Source organism: Acomys russatus, chromosome 27 (assembly GCF_903995435.1).
Source record: "Acomys russatus chromosome 27, mAcoRus1.1, whole genome shotgun sequence".
Lineage (NCBI taxonomy): Eukaryota > Metazoa > Chordata > Mammalia > Rodentia > Muridae > Acomys > Acomys russatus.
In genome coordinates, this window is record NC_067163.1 from 13073372 (window position 1) to 13098017 (window position 24646).

Sequence of the window (24646 nt, forward strand, 5' to 3'; positions counted from 1 at the left end):
AGAGGCCCTGTCTAACAGCCATCTGTCCTTCTTGCTGTATGTATTTATTGTATACACGTGTAATAATATAAATTATGTATTCAAATATATGTCAAAGTTTTTAAAAAGTTAAGCTAAAAAAAAAAAAAAAGGCTGGAAGAGTGCCTGTAAAATCCTCCCCTGTAGCCGGGCGTGGTGGCGCACGCCTTTAATCCCAGCACTCGGGAGGCAGAGGCAGGCGGATCGCTGTGAGTTCGAGGCCAGCCTGGTCTACAAAGTGAGTCCAGGATGGCCAAGGCTACACAGAGAAACCCTGTCTCGGAAAAAAAAAAAAAAAAAAATCCTCCCCTGAATTTCTACTTTGAACAGACAACCCTATGGGTGCTGCAAATTTTGAGGTTCAGGATTTTGAGGCTTTGTTTGGTTTTGTTTAGTTTTTTTGAGATGGGGACTAATGTAGGCTTGAACTTGCCATGTAGTTGAGGAACCTCTTGTCCCGTAGTCTCCTGCCTCCATCCTCCCCATAAGGTCTGGAATTACAGGCGTGCAATGTGCCACAGTGCCTGGCACTTTTGTTTTTAGGACAGGGATCATGGTACCTAGCCAACCAGCCCTTACACACATCCCCTGCATCAGCTTCTTGTTTGTTTCAGTGGTCTCTCGGCCATCATGCCCCGTAAGACTAAAGGGCTGTTGCTTTTATCTTGTTTTATATGGGAAGAAATCTTCAGAGAAAGTAACGATTGTTCCTTTGCTGAGAGGAGGGTTTAATAGTCTTACAATGTTCATTTTTTAGAATGCAGACTCCCAATTAATTCTCTCTAGAAAAGAACCCCAAATAACAATCTACTGTTTAGCCAGGTGTGGTGGCACATGCCTTTAATCCCAGCACTAGGGAGGCAGAGGCAGGTGGATTTCTATAAGTTCGAGGCCAGCCTGGTCTACAAAGTGAGTCCTGGATAATCAGGACTACACAGAGAAACCCTGTCTTGAAAAACCAAACCAAACCAAAACCTATCATTTGAGTGTCAGCTACATGAGAGGCAGCCATGGAAAATTCCATTCTCTCCACCCTAGAGACACGTAAGCAAAGTCAGCACACCTTGCTGTAACTATCAACGTGTGAGGTGGTGAACAGGGCCCCCTTACTCAACTTCCCAAGTACCGTCATGAGACATCAAGAGATGACCCCGACACACTTCAAACATGTAACAGTGACTTACCAGGATTCGCGGACACCTCAAATCCCATGTCTTCTACAGCCATTCGGAGTTCATCTGAGCTAACCATTGAGGGATCATAAAGAATTCTTCCGGTCCCTTCTGCCAAAGAGATGGATATTTGCTGCACACCGTTCCGCTGGGACAGGGTGTCTTTGATGGTCTGAACAGACGATGCGCTGGTGACGCCAGTGACGGTAAGGACAGCAGCGCTGCATGGGCCCTGCTCCCGGTGGCTCTGGGAGGGGCCAGGGGAGGGAACACTGGCAGATCCACTCTCGGACTCCTTCTCCTCTACTCCATCAGGAAGAGTGACTTTAAAGCGCCCGGGGGGCAGCGCCTCAATGGCATTCTGCAGGAACAAGGGGGTAATACAAGACGGGTCATACTGTATTTGGGCAGTTTTGTTCTCTAAGGACACGTGAATATTTTGAACCCCTGGAAGTTGGCCTATATTTCCTTCAATATTCAAAACGCACGACTTGCAGTGCATCCCATCTATTCTCAAGTGGAGGGTGGCCATGTGGCTCCCTTGGTGCCCCAGGGTCTCAGAATTATTGGAATTCTGGTTAAGAGAAAATATTGGTCTCTTCAGGTTAGTGTTTTCTAACTTGTTGATATCAATTGGTCCCAGCCTTAAGGGGGCTGTTCTGTTCTTGATGGCGGCTTCAAATCCCATGTCACAGATGTGGTCCCTGAGGTCTTCGGGTTGAATGAGATAAGGCTGATATGTGATGACTGCCTCCTGGTTGCTGAGGGAGACTTTGACTCTCACAACTCCTTGTAGTTTCCGGATCTTGCCTTCAATGGAGCTGACACAGGACTGACAGGTCATGCCATCCACCCGGAGCTTGACCACTGCCTCCTGGGCTGGGGCAGACCTGGAAGGCCAGGAGGCAGCCTTTCCTTCTGCGGCGCTGGCCTCAAAGCCCATATCCTCAATTTGCAGGCAAATCTGCTGCAGGTTCGTGACTGACGGCACGTATGTGACACTGGCTCTGCCTTGTTCCAGAGAAACCTTAATGCTCACAATGCCTTTCAGGGTGGAGATCCTATCCTCGATGGACTTGACACAAGAATGACAAGTCATGCCTAGGATGCTAACCACGCCGGTGATGGCAGAGGATGAGCTGTCCAGACCCCCTTCAAAGCCAACATTGTCAAAGGCGAAGCTCTGCTTCATTGCTTGTTCCCAGGGACGTGCAGGCAAACCAAGTTTAGATAAGACCTAAAAGAAGAGGAAATAACCATTTTATCCTAAAACTAAGTATTTGGGGGTAGGGATTTTCCACTTGTAGTGCCAATTCCATAAGCGCTCACAGCCTGAGGAAGAGTCACGAGCGCCTCCCAAAAGCACCTGAAGATTTTGAGACTCCCGTAACTCCACAGAGGGTCTGCTCCTGGGCATACTTAACCTGAGTTGGGCTGAACTACTCCTGAAAACTCATTTGAATGTCAACAGTACATTATCCAAAGACTGAATCTTAAGCCCCCAAAAGATGATCAACCACCTGATAAGTTGTGGTAACAGGAAACAAAGCTTGAAACAGCCACTCAACAGGAGACACGAGGCTTTCATAGCATGCAGCCTGGACTGCACATCTTGCACCACGGGACGGCAGGGTGAGCTGACCAGATCTTCCCCTATAGGCACCATCTCCAACCCCTAGATCTAGCCTGGGTCCCATGTCCAGTGCCCCAGCTAGTCTGGGCAGCACTGTGTGTGCTGTCACCATCCCCAGGCTTTGGTCAGGGCATACACCCTGTGCAGCAGCCTAGGCCCTTCTTCCTGTCACATGATTTCATCCCTCCTGAGCCATATCCAATTTCCAGGCCCAGTCTGGCCCCACCTATCTTGCACTGGAATCCACTGTGGCCAGTTAATGAGCTCCTCCTCCCTTCCACATACCTTCCTCAATCCCCAAATCTAGCCCAGGCTCAAATCTAGTATTCTTTCCTACTCTGGTCAGACCAGCCCCCTCTGTCCCCAGACTAGAACATGCATCTCGTGCACCAGCCCAGATCCCTGTGTCTACCTGACTTCATCTCACCCACACCATATGGAAACTCTAAGCTGAGCCCACCACAAACATCCTGTGCTCTGTCCCAGCATGCTATGTCCACATCAGACACAGAACTAACAAAAGAAGTCCACATGCCCAGGTCTCTTGACTAAAATACAAATGTGAAAAATAATAGAGTGTTCTAGCTACATCCAAATCCACCAGTCCTACAGAATGTTCTCCAATGAGAATTACCTAGATGAACTCCAAGACACAGAACTTAAAAGAATGATAAACTTCAAAGAATTCAAAGCCCACCCTCAATGACACACCTCTTCCAACAAGACCACAGCCCCCTAATCCTCCCAAACAATTCCACCAACTCCAGACCAAGCATTCAAATATATGAGCCTATGCGGGACATATTCATTGAAATCACCACAAAGACAAAATTAGAAAAACCCAATATCCCAACCAGAAAACTCAGGGGAAAGCCTTACAAGTAGAATGGGTCAAGTAGAAGATACAATATCAGGATTTGAAGCTAAAGTGGAGAATCCAGACCAACTACATAAGAATATGGGGGAATTAAAGCACGGAAAGAACATGAAAGACTATGATGCGGGGGAAGAATCTCAGGTCAGCAGAATAGGCTAGATCTTCACAAAGATCATAGAAGAAAACTTCCCCCAAACACTCATAGAGATACAAGAAGCACACAGAACACCAAATAGACAAGACCAGAACAGAAAATCACCACAGCAGCAGGGCGGTGGTGGCACATGCCCTTAATCCCAGCGATTGGGAGGCAGAGGCAGGTGATCCCAGGCTAGCCTGGTCTACAGAGTGAGTCCAGGGCAACCAGGGATACACACAGAGAAACCATGTCTCAAAAAACCAAAAAAGAAAGAAAGACAGACAGACAGATCACCACAGCATAACGCTAAATATACAGAACAAAGAAAGTGCAAGAGAAAAACACACACACACACAAGTCACATACAAAGGAAAACCCAGCAGAATAACAGCTGATTTCTCAATGGAAACTTTGAGAGCCAGGAGCTGCACAGAGCAATGATGCATTACAAGTCCAAAAGGCCCACAACTGCCAACCTAGACTACTGTACGCAGCAAAACTATCTGATGTAATTGAAGGAAAAAGAAAAGTTCCCGGAAGGTGTCGCAGACCCTTTACCAGGCTTCTATTCCACCCTCCATCCTATTTTCCATCTTTCTTTGCCTTCCAAGAGCCACTCTGCCTTGGAGTTCACAACAGCTACACCTACTTTACCTCATCTAAGGCCACATGAACAGAGCAATGGTTTTGTTTTTACTCTTTATTGGCAGGAGTCATAAACTCACTCTTTTTCTTATCCTCTAACCTGACCTCCAGGCCCCAAAAGGGCCGTCTTTGCCCTTTCTGGAGCTACACTCAACACCATCCACTCTCCTGCTCAGCATGGAAGGGCCCAGCATTTCACAGTGGTACCTGGGACTCAGACTCTGCTTCACGTCAGCGCTGAGGAGCACTTCACTCTTCCCAACAGTTCCCTTGGGGATGTCTAAGGACTCTCAGGAACTTTATTCCAGGGTGAGGTCCAGTTCTAGAAACACTCCAGAGTAGGTCTGTCCCGTTTAGACCTACAACATGGGCAATAGCCCCTCTATGCCCAAAGACAACCCTGTGGCTTGCCTTCTAAAAAGTTTCAAACAATTGGGGTTCAAGTGCGTTTTGTTTTGTTTTGTTTTGTTTTGGAGACAGGGTTTCTCTGTAGCTCTGGCTGTCTTGGACCTCCCTAGACTAGGCTGGCCTTGAACTCACAGAGATCTGCCTGCCTCTGCCTCCTGGTGCTGGGTGGGATTAAAGGTGTGTGCCACCATGCCCAGCTATTCAATTGTATCTTAATGCTCCCCACTTTGTTCAATTTTCCATTCAGATCTGGCCTCAATATCTACTTGACAGCCAAAACCACTGACCTGAAATCGATACACTTGACTCCTATTTTCTGCAGCCCTTCCACTTCTGTCTGTTAGGCCACTGTATTCTTTAACTTCTCTCCGTTTGGGGACACCAAGCCTCCCTTACCTATGTAGGAATCACCCTCACTCCACAACAAAGATGCATAGCTCCTAACCACACAACTTTAGTTCAGGATCTTCTTACTTTAAAAAAAAACAAAAACAAAAACCAAAAAACCTGTATCTTTTCTTTTCCATATTCATTTCTCATGACTGTATTTATCATCTCATCCACACAGCCTTTCTCTCCTTCTCCTTCTTGTATTCACACAGTATAGTCTCACCTCATAGACTCCGATAACTTCTTGCATTCATGTCCAATCCTTAACCCTACAACTTAACTCCTTGATGTCTCCTTATCTTTGTTAACTTCCTGTTCACATTCCTTTACTTCTAGTGGATCTCACCCTATATTCCTTTGAGCATATATGTCCTAGTTTAAATAAGAATAGCCCCTATAGGCTCATATGTTTGAATGCTTGGTTATCAGTGAGTGGTGCTGCTTGAGACGGATTAGGGAGGATGGCCTTTTTTGGAGTGGGTGTAGCCTTGTTAGAGGAACTGTGTCATGGGGGTAAACTGTGGGGTTTCAAATATCCAAGGCAGTCACTGAACCAGGAGTGGGGTATTGCTATGACAACTGACCAAGCTATTTGCTGGGTCTTTGGATTAGGAAAGAAATTTGAATGCTCCTAAGTGGGGCTTACTGGGCCATACTAGTAGGGCTGTGAAAGGCATTGGTGCTGAGAGCAATGTAGATTATAACCACATAGCTCAGGAGACTTCAGAGAAAAGGAATATTAATGAATGGCCTAGAGACCATTCTTGTAATATTTGGCAAAGAATATGGCTGCTTTTTGCCCTTGTAGTTTTGGATTGATGGCTTTGGCGAAGGAGATTTCAAGACAATCTAGTACTGACTGTCTTGGTTATTATGTCTTATGAGATCTATAATGAAATGGAGCAACTTGAGTAAGGAAAAATACAAAATGTATAGTTTGAGGAGAAAAGAAGGACCAGGAAATGTAATGGAGTTAAGTTCAGTGCTCAAGGAGATAAAAGCTTAAAGGAAAGCCTGATGATAAAGCAGTGGCAAACTCAGTGCGAGACTCCATCCAGCTAAGCTTCCAACTTGTGAAAAGGAACTAAAGAAAAGCTTAAAAAGTGAAAGGAAAAAAACCATCAAAAACAGAAATCTGGTACAAATGTAACTGAACGAGGGGCTATGTTCCAGCAGAACTTGGCAGCTTTGGCCCCATGGTTCTGGTTTTAGGGCCGAGGATACATGAAAGTGGTTGTAAAGTCTTCCCTCACAGCTAAGGAAAGCTACTAAGGCCAAGTGTGTGTCAGAGATATCCCTGCATGGAGGCCTACGGGAGCCAAGGAGTGAAATGTGGTGGTTTGACTAAGAATGGCCCCCATGGGCTCATATATTTGAATGCTTGGTCATTAGGGAGTGACACTACTTGAGAAGGCTTAGTAAGTGTGGCCTTGTTGGAGGAACTGTGTCACTGAGGGTAGGCTTTGGAGTTTCAAAAGCCTCAGCCAATCCCAGTGTCTCTCTCTTCCTGCTACCCGTGGATCCAAATGTAGAGCTCTCAGCTACTTCTCTAGTACCATGTCTGCGTCCATGCCTCTATTCTCCCTGCCATGACGATAACGGATTAAACCTCTGAAACTGTAAGCCTCAAATAAGAGTTGGCCTGGTATCTCTTCACATCAAAGGAACACTGACTAAGACATTGGATCAAACAATACCTAATACTCCCAACTGGTTCTTAGATGCATGCTCCTCTAAGGGGCACAAAAGGTCTTGTTATACTATTATACAAAACATGCCTGAAGCATGCAAAGCCATACATAGACTAGAGCATATCACTCATACTCCATGCACAGCCTAACAGGCTAAAGATACCATAATCGACTATACACGGACTCCAAATACACATGCCATATGATAGACTCTGATGCAGTCACCTGGTGGGAATGAGGCTTCCTCATTCAACACGCCACTTCAATTCAAAATGGCACCTTTATACTCAAACTCTTACAACAGCCTGGAAGCCCACTACCATTCACTGCAGGGGACTTCAGCCAAGCTCCTAATGTTTCTATCACTGATAGCTTAGCTGACAAGTATGCTAAACAAGCCACACACACACACACACACACACACACACACACACATACTCGTCCTTCTAAAAAGTAACATGGCTCCCCTGTTACTACAGCAGAGCAAAACAAAATTACTTCGTAGGATGGCTACTGAGATGGGTTATGGCGGTATCAAAATCCACTATTAATCTTACGCAAGGCTCTCAAACAAAAAACCTTTTCAGCTCTACATAATCTCTTCCACCCAGCTCCTCTGGCCCTCACTCAGTTCCTATGAACACAGGATTACCTGTCCCCACAGGACAGACAACTGTTACAATAGGTCTCCTCTGTTTGCAGAGCCTGTCAAACCACTAACCCCAACCCTCTCCTTTCCCTGACCCGTCATGCAGGCTAGTCTCTCCCAGTTTCTGGCTGGCAGGTATATTTAACTCAAATGCTTCCATCTGAGGCAGGATGAGCTGACGCTTCTCCCACCATCAGCAACAAGGTCACTACAGCTGTGAGAGCCATCACCACAGACATACTACTCCAATGTGGCTTCCCCTGTTCTCCACAGTACACGATAGCCCTGAATTTAATATCCAAATCTCTATCCACATTCTTTAACAAAGGAAACCTACACATTCCCTACCATTCCCAATCTCCTGGCAAAGTGGAGCACACAACTGTATTCTAAAACATTCCCTAACTAAACTATCCATAGACTTGCCTTTAGAGTGGACCAATTTTCTCCTACTGGTCCCCCTAAAGATCTGTTCCCTCCTATGTAAGCACATAAACCCAAGCACCTTTGAACTTTTAGATGGTAGGTCCCTGATAATCCCAGGGTTGTCAGCTCCCTCCTTTCAACACTTGCCTCCCCTGCTCCACCTTCCTCTCCTCCAACACCTCAGAAAAATCCTTTGGACCAACATGGAGCAAATATTCTCACACCCTCTACTTAACCCTAACCCTCATCTTGAGGTCTAAGAAACCAATATGGTGTGAAGAGGATGGGGCAGCTGAAGGAGCTCAGCCTGCAGGGGTAGAAGGACGTCATGTTCACTACATAATTTATATGCAATGCCCATGATTTACTGTTCCAAACACTAATTCATTTAAAGGTTAAAACAATATGAATACAACATAGGCCTAGAACAGAGACTTGATGGCAGTTGACCATGACTAAATGCTAATTCAACTGAGAAGGAATCAAGGACAGAAGAAAAACTAACAATTGATTTAGGAAAAAAAAAAATTTTTTTTGTTTGTTTGTTTTTTGAGACAAGGTTTCTCTGTGTAGCCTTGGCTGTCCCGGACTAACTTTGTAGACCAGGCTGGCCTTGAACTTACAGCGATCTGCCTGCCTCTGCCTCCCGAGTGCTGGGATTAAAGGCGTGCGCCACCACTGCCTGGCTTTTTTTTTTTTTTTTTTTTTAGATTTATTTATTATTTATGCAGTATTGTGCCTGCATGTGAGCCAGCAGGCCAGAAGAGGGCACCAGATCTCATTATAGATGGTTATGAGCCACCATGTGGTTGCTAGGAATTGAACTCAGGACCTTTGGAAGAACAGCCAGTGCTCTTAACCTCTGAACCATCTCTCCAGCTGATTTAGGAAAATTTACATCTATATAAAATCACAGAAAGTAGAAACTGCCTCCTTGTAATAAGACACAACCCTTCAACCACCTAGTGTGTTGGAGAAAGAGAACTCCATATAGGTTTCTCTCTATTACCTGCCCTCCATGAGCTGGTCCTAGCTCTGCCTACAGTAGACCAAAGCCAAGGCCACAGTGCCAGCTCTCAGTCTCTGCACAGCTGACCCTGTGTGTTCCTGGCAGAAGGATTTTCAGAAGTGTTAGAAGCCATTTATCAGTGACAGACAATAGTCGACACTCACTCCCTCCCTTCTAGACAGGCAGGTTTTCTACAGCAGGCATTTATGAGACAGAGCTTTTCAAACGACAGTTATGAGCCACTTGACCATCAAGAACAATCTCCTTCATTCTTCTGTTGTGGTACTGAAAGAAGCTGGGGCCTCCTGTGTGAGCATTCTACCACAGAGCCACAGCATAGCAAGAACAAGCTGGTGACAGCTATGCAGTGTTTGGGGCATTAAGTGATGTGTGTGTGCTGACCTCCATTCTTTAACACAATATTTGCAGAGAGAGCCGGGCGTGGTGGCGCACGCCTTTAATCCCAGCACTCGGGAGGCAGAGGCAGGCGGATCGCTGTGAGTTCGAGGCCAGCCTGGTCTACAAAGTGAGTCCAGGATGGCCAAGGCTACACAGAGAAACCCTGTCTCGGAAAAAAAAAAAACAAAAAAAACAAAACAAAAAAATATATATATATTTGCAGAGAGAATAAAAAGGAGCACTCTCCCGAGTTTTATACTTAAAATCAACAGGGTTTAGACTGAAAGGTCTTAGATAGCAGTCTTGAGCCTGTGTCCTAGGAAAGGCTTGTGAAAACCTTTCATCTCATCTCACCCAAGGAGAATATCCTTGAGAATGTTTGGGAACTCTTTCTGCAGACCATACTTTACTTTGAGACAGACCGTTTGCTAGCTTCTGAAAGAATCTTCTATTGTTTGTTCATTGTTGTTTGAAACGGGTGTCACTGTAGCCCAGAGCCACGGCCACCCTGAGCCCGGCACGCTATGGGTGTGCTGCTTTGCGCAGCCTCACCTCAGAACTTTCTGGACATCAGACTCAAGAGGAGGGAAGATGAAAATGATTGCCACACTCAGCACATCTCACACAGAGCCAGAGGCATGGCTCCGTGGTAGGGAGGGTACTCAGCATTCAAGGGAGAAAGGAAAGAGGAAGGAAGGAAGGAAGGAAGGAAGGAAGGAAGGAAGGAAGGAAGGAAGGAAGAAAGGGGAAATGAATCTCATCCAAGTCATCCCAGGCATCCAGATGGATAGTGTCAATTTTTAATATTCCCATCATGGAAGAATTGATTTCTCTATGTTGAACCAAGCTTACAGGAACATACACCATGCATTAGCACATACAACTGGAAGTTATCTTTAAGTATTCTAAAATAACATTATGAAATGTATATTTTGAAACTTTTACAATTTTAATTTAAAAACAAATGTTACCGTGTGTGTGTGTGTGTGTGTGTGTGTGTGTGTGTGTGTGTGTGTGCGCGCGCGCTGTATGTACAGGTCTGTACACAGCATGCTTCCCTATGCACGTGCATGAAGAGGTCACTGAACTTCAAGGTGTCTTGCTTTGTTACTCTCTCCTGGACCTGAAGCTTGCCTTTCAGAAGGCCGTCCAGAGCGCCCTCAGGATTTTTCATCAGCTCCAGTGCTGGGGTCACAGTGCACATGTATGTCCGGTTTTACATAGGTGCCAAGAAGCCAAGCTTAGGTCCTTATTGCTTGCACAGCAAGTACTTTACCCACAAAGCCATCTCCCCAGCCAAAGTGAGTAAAATTAATAAATAAAATTAACAAATGCTCTCTGTGTATCTGTCTCTGTCTCTCTCTCTCTCTCTCTCTCTCTCTCTCTCTCTGTGTATATCATGTATTATTTTCAACATCAGCAAAATAAATTCACAAAATAAAAATTCTTAGACAGTGATGCCCTCTCCAAGTTCAATTCTTAACTTCATACGGAAAAACAAAAAACCCAGAATAGCTAAAACAATCTTATACAATAAAAGATCCTCCGGAGGAATCTGCATACCTGATCTCAAGCTGTACTATAAAGCAACAGTAATTAAAACAGCATGGTACTGGCACAGCAATAGGCTGGTTGATCAGTGGAATCGAATCGAAGACCCAGATATGAATCCACACACATATGGTCACTTGATCTGACAAAGAAGCCAAATCTATTCAATGGAAAAAGGATAGCTTATTCAACAAATGGTGCTGGTCTAACTGGATGTCTACATGTAGAAAAATGCAATTGGACCCATATTTGTCACCATGTACAAAACTCAAGTCCAAGTGGATCAAAGACCTCAACATGAAACCAAAGACTCTAAATTAGTTACAAGTGGAGAAAAGCCTGGGAGCACATTGGCACAAGAGACAACTTCCTGAACAGAACACCAACAGCCCAAGCCTTAAGGTCAACAATTAATAATTGGGACCTCATGAGGCTGAGAAGCTTCTGTAAGGCAGGAAACACTGTCACCAGAACAAAGTGACAGCCTACAGACTGGGAAAAGATCTTCACCAACCCTACATCTGACAAAGGTCTAATATCCAAAATATATAAAGAACTCAAGAAACTAAACACCACCAAACCAAATAACCCAATTGAGAAATGGGGCTAGAACTAAACAGAGAATTCTCAACAGAGGAATATCGAATGGCTGAGAAACACTTAAAGAAATGCTCAACCTCCTTAGTCATCAGGGAAATGCAAATCAAAACAACTCTAAGATTCCATCAGAATGGCTAAGATCAAAAATTCAAGCCACATGCTGGCGAGGATGTGGAGAGAGAGGAACACTCCTTCATCACTGGTGGGAATGCAAACTAGTACAGCCACTTTGGAAATCTATCTGGCACTATATCAGAAATAAGGCTTCCTCAAGACCCAGCTATTCCACTCCTTGGAATATACCCAGAAGATGCTCCAGCACACAACAAGAACATTTGCTCAATCATGTTCAAAGCAGCCTTATTTTCTCCAGTGGACCTAACTACTCCCATTCCCCAGGTAAAGTAGACCCTGAAGACAAAAGCAGTAAGGAGGGGCAAGACCACAGAGGTACTCACCCTTTCATCCCTCTCCTGCACTTAGAATCCATGCCCACAGAAGCGGAAGCACACACATTGTTGGTACAATTTGTGGCAGCAGGTGCCTTTACCTGCTGAGCCATTTCACTGGCCCAAAGCATATTTTAAATGCTTTCCTCCAAGCAGCTTCTGTTGTCTATTGACGCAAGTGGCACCTGCGACTTATCTTTCCATTCACCAGAAGCCATAAGCTCTCCAATACTTCATACTGTGAAAAATTCTGTCTCACTGATGATGTTGAATAGGATTTCAGTGTGGATCAAAGAGCAAGGGCTTGTCAACAGAACTGGGACTAATCCTTCAGTGCTTTGTCACCTAGCCAGTCTGAGCTTTCTTGGCTGTTACAGATGAAGACACCTCTTCAAGTTATGATGGAAGTAAGTGGCAATTGACACGTACAAGGTGTGCACCACATACAACTGCTAAATGAACAAGCAAACTCCCATAGGCTTGGATGCCATACGCTGTTCACAGGGAACAAGTACTCAGACACGATGGGCTTGTAGTTTGGTTCTTATGATCATCAACCAATTGCTGCAAACTCCTCCTGTTTGAGGATTATTTAAATGCTTTCGAAAGGCAATCCCAAGTTCTAAAAATGGTACCTGAATAGAAAATTATTATGTAGATGTACCTACCACATACAAACATAAAATGTTCCACTAACTATTAAGTTAAAAATGTGAGGCATATAACTGGGCTCACACATATAACCCCAGTACTTGAGAGGCTGAGGCAGAAAGACCTGGTTCCATATTTGAGAATATGCACTAAGTACATACAAACACATTCCTATACATACACTTATGCATGCAGGTAGAGAGAAGATGATTGCTTTCATTTCTTTATATCTGTTTCTTCTAATGAGCTAGTACAGTGTCATAGCCAATGCTGTGCCTCAGTAGGTAAACTGTGTGCCATGGAAGTCTGAGGTCTGAATTTGGCCAGCACACATGTCTTGTTTTGTGGGACAGGGTTTCCCTGTGTAGCCTTGGCGGTCTTGAACTCACTCTGTAGACCAGGCTGGCCTTGAACTCACAGAGATCCGCCTGCCTTTGCCTCCCGAGTGCTGGGATTTATGGTGTGCACCGGTGCCACTACCACACTGATTTCTCAGCACATACATTTTAAAAAAGCATGGCACCACACACCGCTGTAATCCTAACACCAGTGAGGTGGGGAAGGAAGAGATCCCTGGGGCAGGCAGCCAGCTGGTCTAGCCCAATTGGTGAGCTCTGGGTTCAATGAGACCTTGTCTTAAAAAACAAGGTGGAGGGGCTGGAGAGATGGCTCAGCGGTTAAGAGCACTGACTGCACTTCCAGAGGTCCTGAGTTCAATTCCCAGCAACCACATGGTGGCTCACAACCATCTATGATGTGATCTGATGCATACTGTATACATAATAAATAAATCTTTAAAAAACCAAAAAAACAAGGTGGAGAATGAGAGGAGGACACCCAACACTGACCTCTACCCTCTAGACACACGCACACACACATCTCACTCACACACATACACACACACACACACACACACACACACACACACACACACACTCACACACACACACACACATACACACACACACACACACACACACACACAATGGAGTTATAACTGTGCTTGGACAACTATGTCAGTAACTTAGACTTATTCAGACAGCACAAAAACACAGCTCAAGAATTGCAAATTCTATATTAAAAACCTATTTTTCCATTTGCAATGCTTCACAGTGCTTTCACAGTCCTCTGAAGAGAGATCCCTCCCCCCAGCTTTGAAGTGAAAAATCTGATGCTGAGGGTCCAAGACTCATCTGTCCAGGTCCCACAGCCTATAATGCAACGAAGAATGCATATTAAGGTTTCCTCATCATCTTCTCTTCAGAGAGAACTGCTACCCTAGCCAGATGCACAGGAACCCCTAGGCCAAGAGATGAGCCCCGGCCTTTAAGATGCATCACAGCCCAAACCTCAGAGAAACTGAGTTTACAAAGTCTGGGCATTCTGAAGAAGTGCTAGAGCATTTTCCCTCAAAAAAACATTTACTGCTCTTCTAACCTAAGCACTTGCTAAAACTATACATGTCAGCTAGGAGTCAAGGGCACCCAAGACACAAGACCTAGCAAATAAAAGCTCTGTTACTCTTGAAGGTTCTGAAAGATCGAACGGTTTGCCTGTCTGATCAACATAGTTTTAAAGAGCTGCAAAGAGAAAACTGGATGGTGACTCTGGAAAGCAAAGTAACTGAAATGCAGTGAGCATGGAGTTTGCACATGGCCTGCCTGAGAGTGAAACCAACCTAGCCGATTTCACACATCCCAGCCCAGGAAGAAACCTGGAAAGAGCCTCTTGGAATTGCCTATAAATTCATCAAAAATAAAAAGCAACTAAAAATTGAGGCACAGGGGTGGTGTGTGTGTGTGTGTGTGTGTGTGTGTGTGTGTGTGTGTGTGTGTGTGTGTGTGTATTCTGGGGATTCAGCCTAGCTCCCCATGATCTACACCTACTGCTAAAACCTCATCCCTGGTCAATAAGTATGTAAGTATGTCCGAGCATTCTGGTTAAAGAAAGGAGAACAAAATATAGAATGTTTAAATACAACTGTTTCTGTATTCAATGCCAAAATATGATAGGTCTTCAGCATTCGCCAGTCTTTCTCACACACACAAAATACAAAACAAAAACCCACAAAATTTGGTTTGGGGATTTTCAGTGAGTGACCACAAGGACAGGCATGGTGGTAGCTATATTCCTAGCACTTGGGACATTCAAGCAGGAGGATGTCTATAAGTTCAGGGATTGATAGCAGGTTTTTGGCCAGTCTGGGCTACAGAGAAAATCCTGCGTAAAAGCAAAACAAGCAATATACCAACAAAAATGAAAACAGAAAAACTCTTAAAAGAGGAAAAGTGTTTAATGAAAACTTCCAACTCTCATTAGGAGAAGGCCTTCGAAATGATTTTCCCCACACTGGAAGAAGAAATCCCATATCAGCCACCAACCAGTCGCACTAGGAAAAAAAGGTCATTAAAAACACCAGGGAGCTTCCAAAGTCCTGTACTGCCCCCTCCCCACAAGTACAAGTGACCTTTGGCCTAACAAAAGTTACATCTATTTGCTCTGAAGCCACATTTTTAAAGTATTCTATTTGAGAAGTTGAGATCAGCAAAATAAGAAATATACTTTATAAAAAAGAAAAAAAGGAAGAGCATTTGTGTAGCATGCTCATCACAAGCAAACAGATGGAAGACCCTTGTCTATTGGAAAGATTATTCTAAACAAAATGTCCTGAAAATATAAAGCAACAAGATCCAAACTACTTCACTCCCACCTTCTCCCAACCCCAGACCTGACTCCTGTCAATATGACCCTTGTACACACACACACACACACACACACACACACACACACACACACACACACGAAATCTGGAGCCACCTCCACGTGTAAACTGAGTCCCAGCCTCTCCAGCCTCTCTTTCAGCCTGTCTTCCAAGGCACTGACCTGGGAACTCTTTTCCACGGTTCTAGTTAAAACACCTGGTGACAATTCTTCCTGGGGCTGGGCAGAGTCTTTGTCTTCTGAAGACTCTGGTCTGGCTGCGCTCCTGGACCCTGAGCCCCTCCTGAAGGAGGCTCTCCTCTGCACAGACAGAAGTGTCACCCATGGGTTACTCAGAGTTGCCAGGAAAGATTGCTCCAGATTCTGGTGCTCCTTGCCCCGAGCCTTCTCCATAGCCAGGTCCACGGTCACTCCTTGCCTTCCCACTAACGCACTTCGGCTTTGCCACACTTCTAGTGGTGTGAGGAAAACGCTTTCAAAGAGCCTTGCTCATTAGCAGGGACAGGCACCCTTCCCAGCTTGGCACACTGCAGGCAGGGAGAGGCAGTCTTCAGCCTGCAGCCAGCTCAGGGGCTTGCACACACTGCATACCGCCCCACTGCTGTGGGCCTATTTGCTTTGTTTATCTCCACCCAGCCCAACCGGCAGCCTCTCAGTCAGCACAGGTGTAGCAGTGGGGTACTGCACACCCCAGCACAAAATCCACACACACAGTCCTGAACAGCAAGCAGTGCATCTAGGCACAGCTTCCTTTTGGCCACCTGTCCTTCTAGAAACCTGGCTAGAGACAAAAGTGATGGGCCAGCCACTTCTTTGTAGGGCCAAGCGGTTTCCTGGAATAATTTCAGTGGCCTCTCCCAGAGCTCCAGCACTGGCAGAGGGCAGCCCACTGGGTAAGAGAAATACTTCCCAGACAACATGATTTGCATTCCCAAACAAGTGTCAGAAAGCTCCGTGTTTCCCCGGCAGCTTTGTTTTCCCTTGACTTCAGTAAGAACTGACTGCAAAAACTCATGGCTAACAAGGCTCATCCGTCCTTTATATTGGCACAATTGGCAGGGACTAATCCATAATTCAGGCTTCTCAGGCTACCTGCTTTTCCACCTGAGGATTAACAGGCAGAGAGAGGCACATAACAGTGTGGAAATCCAGGCAAGGAAGTCTCCATTCCCATCCCCCACCTGACCCATTCAGAGTCTGAAAGGTGACTTCAGGCCCCATGGGAGGAACAGCTAAAACAGATACTAATCCTGGCAGCACCTATTGTTGGTGTGTGGAAGACACAGTGTAGAGCGAACTGAGCCAGCGTGTAAAGCAGCCACTCTGCTCATGTCTGCACTACTCCTCAAAGCTGAATGTGTCACTGTCAGGTCACTAGAACATGTATTTAGAACCCATGCCCTTCCGGATCCACACAATGACACCCTCTGTCTACCTGAAAATGACCTTAAGAATTCTGGACCAAGAGATTGCTTCTTGGCTAGTGGTAGCTCAGGGATACAACTCAGCTAGAGCAGCTTAGCATACTCTACCCGGGGTTCCAACTCCAGTATTGCAACCCACCCGCCATCCAGCCCCACCCAACAATCAACTCATCCACCAACCACCTACCAGCCCACCCACCAACCAGCCCCCCCAAAAACCACCCAACAACCAACCTAACAACTAATCTATCCACCCACCAACAAGCTCACCAACCAACTCACCCACCCAACAATCAGCCCACCAAATAATAGGAAGCCTGCTTTCTTTGAAGAAAAGCAAGCCCATCAGTGGTCCACTTGCCAACGACATTCATTGTTTTTTCCCTCCCATAAGGATCTGGCATTGCTACAACTTGTGAAGCATGCGCAGTCAGTCAACTCCTCCAAAATGTGTATGCATTTTGCTTTTATCTCCCAAGCACATGACCTGCCTAAATTTCCAAGAAATGTTGACCAACCTAGGGCCAACAATGGAAAGACAACTAGGACGTTAAGGGCATGAGCTCCCCCCAGCCTTCCAGCCAGAGCCCCAACACTGCAGCAACTGAGACCACGCAGGGCCTGCTTGGCTAGTGGTCTATTTCCTGGTGGAATGTCAGGTTCCTGAAAGCTTGCTGAACCTTGCACTTGGGGAAACACGGTTGGAAACTGAGGTTTATCTCTTTTATCCATTATACTGTTGGAAGAAATCCTCCCCAGGGGCATAATATCTTTTAAAATATGAATGATTAACCTTTTAACTTTTCCTTGGTGATGTAAGATCATTACAAATACAAATGCTTCCGCATTGTGACTGGGAATGTATACTTGGATTCAACCTGACTTGACTGCAGCCATCTTGAGTCATAACATCATTATTCTACCCTGGTTGGTTTCCCCCAAAATAGTTCCCTTCATGTCACAAACAGTAAAGACCATGATAACTGTATGGAACTCTATGATCAGATCCCGACCTGGGAATGTGCCTGGCGCCCTTGACACTAGCTTGAGATCAATCATATGGATGGATGAAGTCACTTTGGAGTTGACTGTACCGTGTATTTGGCAGGAGGCAGGAGTCAGGATCAAATGGGGATTGAAGCATGCTAATAGGGTGCTGTACACTGAGCTATGAGCCTTCTGGCCCAGGCTGCTACCATCCACTGGGTTTGCTGTCACTCTCTAGCTTCCTTTTATAAAACCTGATTCACTGCGCTCTGTGCCAACCCATCTGCTCGCCCTTCGGTCTCACTGTATCGCCTACATTCCTTTAGATAGTGCATTCTGTTAAATCATCAACCATGGACAATGTAAATGCTTTCTTGTCCAAAATGTCTCCTAGATAATCCCTCAGATCCAGAACACAACCAGAAAAGAGAACTAGGGTCAGCTTGGGAAGGACAGAAAGGCTGGACCTTGTCCTGGAGATAAGCATGAATCACCAGGAGGCTTCTACGCGGCCGCTGTGGCACGCATGCACACCTGTGTGTTTGGGCTTTTGGTTTTGTTTTTTGTTTCAGTGTATACGAAGGTAGATCCCAGGGCCTCCTGTACAATGGGCAAGCACACCTGGAAACATTCTTAAGCAGAAGACTTATAAAATTATGGTGCATTTGTGATATGGAAATATAGTACTGTTAGAAGGAGAGTGAAGACAGAGGATGCATACAGGCACAAGTCACTAGTCCAAACCCCTTTCATCTTCCCCTTACATCTGACCCTGGTCCTCTCTCCCAATCTTAATCTCCCAGACTACCCTGACTTACCCTGCCTCTCTTCCGAGCTGCCTCAGTCCCCTACAGGAATTCCAACAGCACTACGGTCACCACTAACTGCACAGGTATTCAGTCCTATGGTTAGGGAAATTCCAACCAGCAAGAACAGAGCATGCACTTGAAGAGACAGAAGAAACTAATTATGAGAGGCTGAGATCCAAGCTCGCACTTTGTAAAGGTTAGCACAATTTCTTGCAGTTTTTATAGGTCTGATAACAGGGGTAGTCTTCGAATGCCATGTCCACCAAAAGGAATTCCTGTCAGCCATGTTTCCTGGAACAGACATTTTTGTACATAGATGTTTTGCAGCAGCAATCAATGTACATAAGCATTTGTTAAGAGTCACTGGACTCAATGTGGTCAAATTGGGAAGAAGGACAAGGTGGCCCCATGTATCTTCCCAACACAGCCATGGTAAGTAAATCGATTTCTGATTTCCACTTTTAATTTGAGAGCAGGAGGGCAGATCTGCCTTGGGGCATAGGCTGTGACCCCCCCCCCCCCCCCCGGGTTTGACAGCATTAACAGCAATTAAGGCATACAGACTTCGGCAGGTAAAAGGATATCCTTCTTGGCAAACAGGCTCTGCAGTGTGACCTCTGCCAAGATAGCTGTGGTAATTACTCCTCTAGACAGTGTTTATTTTTCCCAGCCGAAGGGGTCGGGGCTTTAACAAGCAGACAGAAACGAGCACACTTCAGTAGAACTTTAACTCCTTTACTTCTGCATAGCCCTCTGGGTACAAGGCAAAGATTCCTACTAAGCTATCATAACATAGTGTGATAATTTGGTTTCGTTAGGTGTACCTACATGTATGCATATGTGTATGTATGGGGTTTTTTTTTTCCCCCTCTCTCATCATCTCCTGCCATCATTCTCAGAGCCCAGTGCCCTTTGTCCACCAACCCTGCAAGCTGATCGTCCTCTCTTGCTGCCACTGTCTAGTCGGTCCTCCGCTCGGAACAATGGCGAAGCTCTGGAACGCAAGGATTTTCCACCTATACTAATGAGCAGCGTCAGATGTTACATAAGCCTTTCCCCCCCCCCCCCCCCCCCCCGAAACAGGGCTTCTCTGGGTAGCCTTGGCTGCCCTGGACTCACTTTGTAGACCAGGCTGGCCTAGAACTGACAGAGACTCGCCTGCCTCTGCCTCCCCAAGTTTAAATATATTTAAATAAGTAAGTTGAGCTGCATTTATAAAGCTGTATGCTTTCTTACCGAGAATTCTTTAGGGGTTTTGGTTCTGTTTTTTCTTTTTGACAAGGTCTTAAACTTAGCATATAGACCAGCCTGGCCTCAAACTTGTGGCAATCCTCCTGCCTCTGCTTTTTGAATGTCGGGATTATATACTATGCCTAGAAATTTTACCTAGAATTTCATGGTGCTTTTCTGTCCTCTTTATACAAACCCAAGAGCGAATGCCATTATCCTCTTATTCATTCCTTCTAGAACAGCAGGGTCTTCTTGCACCCATGTATTTTGACTCCCATATGTGTAAACTTGCCTAAAACAAAATTCACACACACACACACACAGAGAGAGAGAGAGAGAGAGAGAGAGAGAGGCCACCACCCCCACTCACTGTCCCAAACAACTATTTTGCAAGCTGAGAAGCCTGGGCCCCAAAGGCAGATGGGCAGCTCATGTTTCTGTGAGCCCCTAGGACAAAAGGTCCCTGTTTGGGGGAGGGATATCTGGCTAAGAAAGCATTTCAGCACTCAAAAAGATTACTAGCTCAACCCAGTGAAGCTTTGACTAGGAAGGGCCTTCAAGAAAGATCCTGGGGCGGGGTGGTCAGCCCTCTAAGGCACAAGAAGAGTCTCCGATTCTGTGACAGGACAGGATGGCAGAATCTGACACTAAGCTGCATGCTGGACACAGAGGCCTAGAAGTTTCCCACACCAGGAGTATAGTTAGCACAAACAGCACATTTACCTGCTAGGGGCCCACTGCTCACCCGTCCCTTATGACAGACCACAGGTCAGTGAGACTGAGAGCCAAACGTTAAGTGTACACAAGATGGTCTCCTCCATGCACCCTCCAAAACTTACCATGTCCCTCGTCCAGTGTCCCAGCCTAGTCTGGCCATCTCTACCTGCACCACAACCAACTGCTAGGCTTCTGTCATGACCAGCCTTGCCTACTACCACCTAACTCACGAGTTCACCCCATACCACACAAAACCCCTGCACCCAGCAGTATGTAGCCCCACAGCCTGGAGCACACATCCTATCCGACCAGCTGACTTCATTCCACCTAAGCCAATTCCAACCTCCAGGCCCAACCCAGCTCCCACATGCTCTCTTCCGCCCCAGGCTGTTCTGTACATAGCAGACACAGAACGAAAGTCCTCACTGCCGGATCTCACAGCAAAAATGCAAACAATATGAAAGATCAAGCCGGTATCTCCCATCAAAATCCACCAGTCCTGTAGAACTGCCCATGAGAATTAACTTTATAGCCCAAGAAATTTCATCAAATAATTCAAGGAGTTTAAATCAGACACACGGGAACAATTCACTGAAGTTAAGAAGAAACACCTGCAAACATTTGCAAACTGAAAACATCCAGGGCAGTGGCACACCTCCCAATGCTCAGCGGCAAAGGCAGGCCTGGTCTCTGAGTTCAAGGTCAGCCTGGTCTATGTAGTAGTGAGTTCCAGGGCAGCCAGAGCTGCACCATACTGAGATCTTGTCTCAAAACACCAAGCAACCAAGCAACAAATGAACCAGGGGGCGGGGCAGCACAAACATCAGGCTGATGGAGATGATGAAGACAATACAGGGTTTGAGAACCAAATCTGACAATGACATAGAAACACTGAAGCAGATGGAGCTGAATAACCCAACTAGAAAACTCAACACAAAGCCTTACAAGTAGAATGGATCAAGCAGAAGGCAGAGCATCAAGAGTTAAAGATAAAGTAGAGAGGATCTAGACCAAGTAAACTAGGAATAAAAAAAAGTATTCAAAAAAAAAAAAAAAAAAAAAAAAAAAGAAAGAAAGAAAAGAAAAAGAAAAAGAAAAAGAAAAAAAAATCCATGAAGTGCAGAACACCATGGGAAAAAAAAAAAAAAAACCCAAAACAACAAACCTTTGAATTACAGGCATAGATAAAGGAAAAGAACTCCAAGCCAGTGGCATCATCACAATCATCAACAAGATCATAGAAGAAAACTTCCCCAAAGTAAGGACAAATACACTCATACAGATACCACAAGCACAAAGAAGCCCAAATAGACAAGACTGGAAAAGGAAATCATCATAGATGAACAGTAAATATAAATAACAATACTGAAAACTGCAAGAGGAAAACCACATAAAGGAAAAGTCAACAGAGTAACAGCTGACTTCCCAATGGAAACTTTGAGAGCCAGGAGTTTAGAGCAATACAGTCCAAATTCTGAAAGATCACGAAGGCCAGCCCAGACTAATAAACCCAGCAAAACCATCTGCCATAGTTGAAGGAGAAAGAAAACTTTCTGTGATATAAGTGGTCTTAAAAATAATATACAACAGGGCTAGAGAGATGGCTCAGAGGTTAAGAGCATTGGTTGCTCTTCCAAAGGTCCTGAGTTCAATTCCCAGCAACCACATGGTGGCTCACAACCATCTAAAAAGATATCTGGTGCCCTCTTCTGGCATGCAAGTGTACATGTAATGTAGGCAAAACACTGTATACCTAAATAAATACATCTAAAAGAAAAAAAAAGAGACTGACAGGATTTTAAAAAATAAAATAAAATAATAATATCCAACAAACCGAACCTAAAGAAAATATAGAATGTAATATTTTGGGCTGAAGAGAGACATGAGCATAGCAGAGAGACTATGGAAAGAAATATAAAGCCAAAATTATTGAAATACAAAGTACCACTGAGAACACAAGCAACAGATCAACAAGACGTACAAACAACACAGGCTGACTGAAGGAATCAAGAAACAAAATCCACCTTTCTTTTGCCTACAAGAAACACATCTTAGCTTTTATAAATAGGTACCACCATAATGTGGACAAAAAGGACACTAAAGTAATCCAGAATGTTATAAAGGAATACTTTAAAACATTGAGTTGGAAAACATACAAAAAATGTGTGAGTTTCTAGAGTCAGCCAAAATTAAGCCAAGAAATCAACAACCTAAAGAAACAAATTGAAATAATAATAAAAGCCTTCTAGGGGAAAAGAGTCCAGATGGAGTAACAACAGAACTCTATTAGACTTTCAAAGATTTACAGCCAACCCTTCTTTTTATTTATTTATTTATTTATTTATTTATTTATTTATTTATTTATTTATTTATTATGTATAGTGTTCTGCCTGCATATACACCTGCAGGCCAGAAGAGGGCACCAGATCACATTACAGATGACTATGATCCACCATGTGGTTGCTGGAAATTGAACTCAGCACCTTTGGAAGAGCAGGCAGTGCTCTTTTTTTTTTTTTTTTTTTTTTTTTTTTAATTTATTCAGATTACAACTCAATTGTTATCCCATCACTTGTATCCTCCCATTCCTCCCTCCCTCCTGCTTTCACCCTATTCCTCTCCCTTAGATCTAAAACTGAGGGGGACCTCCTCCTCCACTATATGGTCATAGACTATTAAGTCTCATCTTGGTAGCCAAGCAGGCAGCGCTCTTAACCACTGAACCATCCCTCTAGCCCCGGGCCAACTCTTCTCAAACTACACACACACACACACACACACACACACACACACACACACACACACACAACCAGAAACAGAAAGAGCATTCCCAAACCCCTTCCGTGAACCTGGCATCACTCTAATAGTGAAACCTGGTAATGACATACAGAAAAAGAAAGCAACCCTGGTGAAGAACCCTGATGGATTCAGTCAAATACTTGCAAACAAAAATAGATATGCATCAAAAAGATTATACATATACCATGACCAAGTTGTTTTTATTCCTGAAATGCAGGGATGGCTCAATAACTAGACACAAGGCAATAAACATAATAAACCACATAAATGGACTTGAATGCAAAAATCACATAATCACCTCATCAGATGCAGAAAGTCTTTGGCCAAATCCAACATGCCTTCATGATAAAAGTCCAAGAGAATGTAGGGCTAATGAGAACATACCTCAATGTAATAAAAGCCATAAAAAATAAAAATAAAAATTAGCCAATGTCATTCTAAACAGAGGAAAGCTTGGGTCAGGAATGAGACAGAAATGGCCACTCTCCTCACCCCTTATCAATATGTGGACCTGAGCCCTGGCTGGAACAGTAAGGCAACAGAAAAAAATTAAAGAGACATAATAAGAAAATAAATCAAACTATCCCTAATAGCAGATGATGACAGAATACATTAGAAGTCCCAAAATGTCTACCAGAAAACTACTAGAAATGATAAACGAATTCAGCAACATGGCAGGACACAGAATCAGCCTGCACAAATCAAAAGCCTTTCTATACACCAACAGCAAACAAATGGAGAAAGAGATCGTGGGCGTGGTCTCATTCACAATGGCCTCAACAGTAAAATAAAATAAAATAACTAGAGATAAGTCTAAGCAAAGAAGTAGAGGACCTCTACAATGAAAACTTTAAACTGCTGAAGAAAGAGATAAAGACACCAGAAAATGGTAAGACATCCTATGTTCATGGATTGATAGAATTAATATTGTAAAAAATGGTCATTTTACCAAAAGCTATTTACAGATTCAGTAAAATTCTAATCAAAATCCCCATTTCATTCTTCACAAAAATACAAAGTCTGTTCTAAAATTCACATAAAATCAAAAAGGATCCCACATAGTCAAAACAATCCTGAGCAAAAAGTGCAGTGCTGAGGGATTACCATTCCAGAACTCAAAATTTATTACAGAGCCATGGTAACAAAAACTAAATGACTGCGGCACAAAAACAGACATGTAGGACAATGGAACAAAACCAAACACACAACATGAGTACCCAGAACTTCAGCCACTTAATATTTGACAAAGATG

The 24646-nt window shown here is 44.5% G+C and overlaps 1 protein-coding gene across 2 annotated transcripts in view; it reads right to left on the reverse strand.

Moving 5' to 3' along the window:
* Positions 1–24646, reverse strand: part of Atp7b (ATPase copper transporting beta) — a 69984-nt gene that overhangs the window by 30908 nt on the left and 14430 nt on the right. The window contains exons 1-2 of one of the 2 annotated variants that reach the window (XM_051169584.1): positions 15591–15949; positions 1203–2427 (exon numbers count right to left, since the gene is read on the reverse strand). In XM_051169584.1, coding sequence (XP_051025541.1) covers positions 1203–2427; positions 15591–15821 — 1456 coding nt within the window. In that variant the 5' untranslated portion in view covers positions 15822–15949. Of the gene's footprint in view, positions 1–1202; positions 2428–15590; positions 15950–24646 lie in introns of those variants that run through there. The other variant, XM_051169585.1, reaches the window with a different exon arrangement.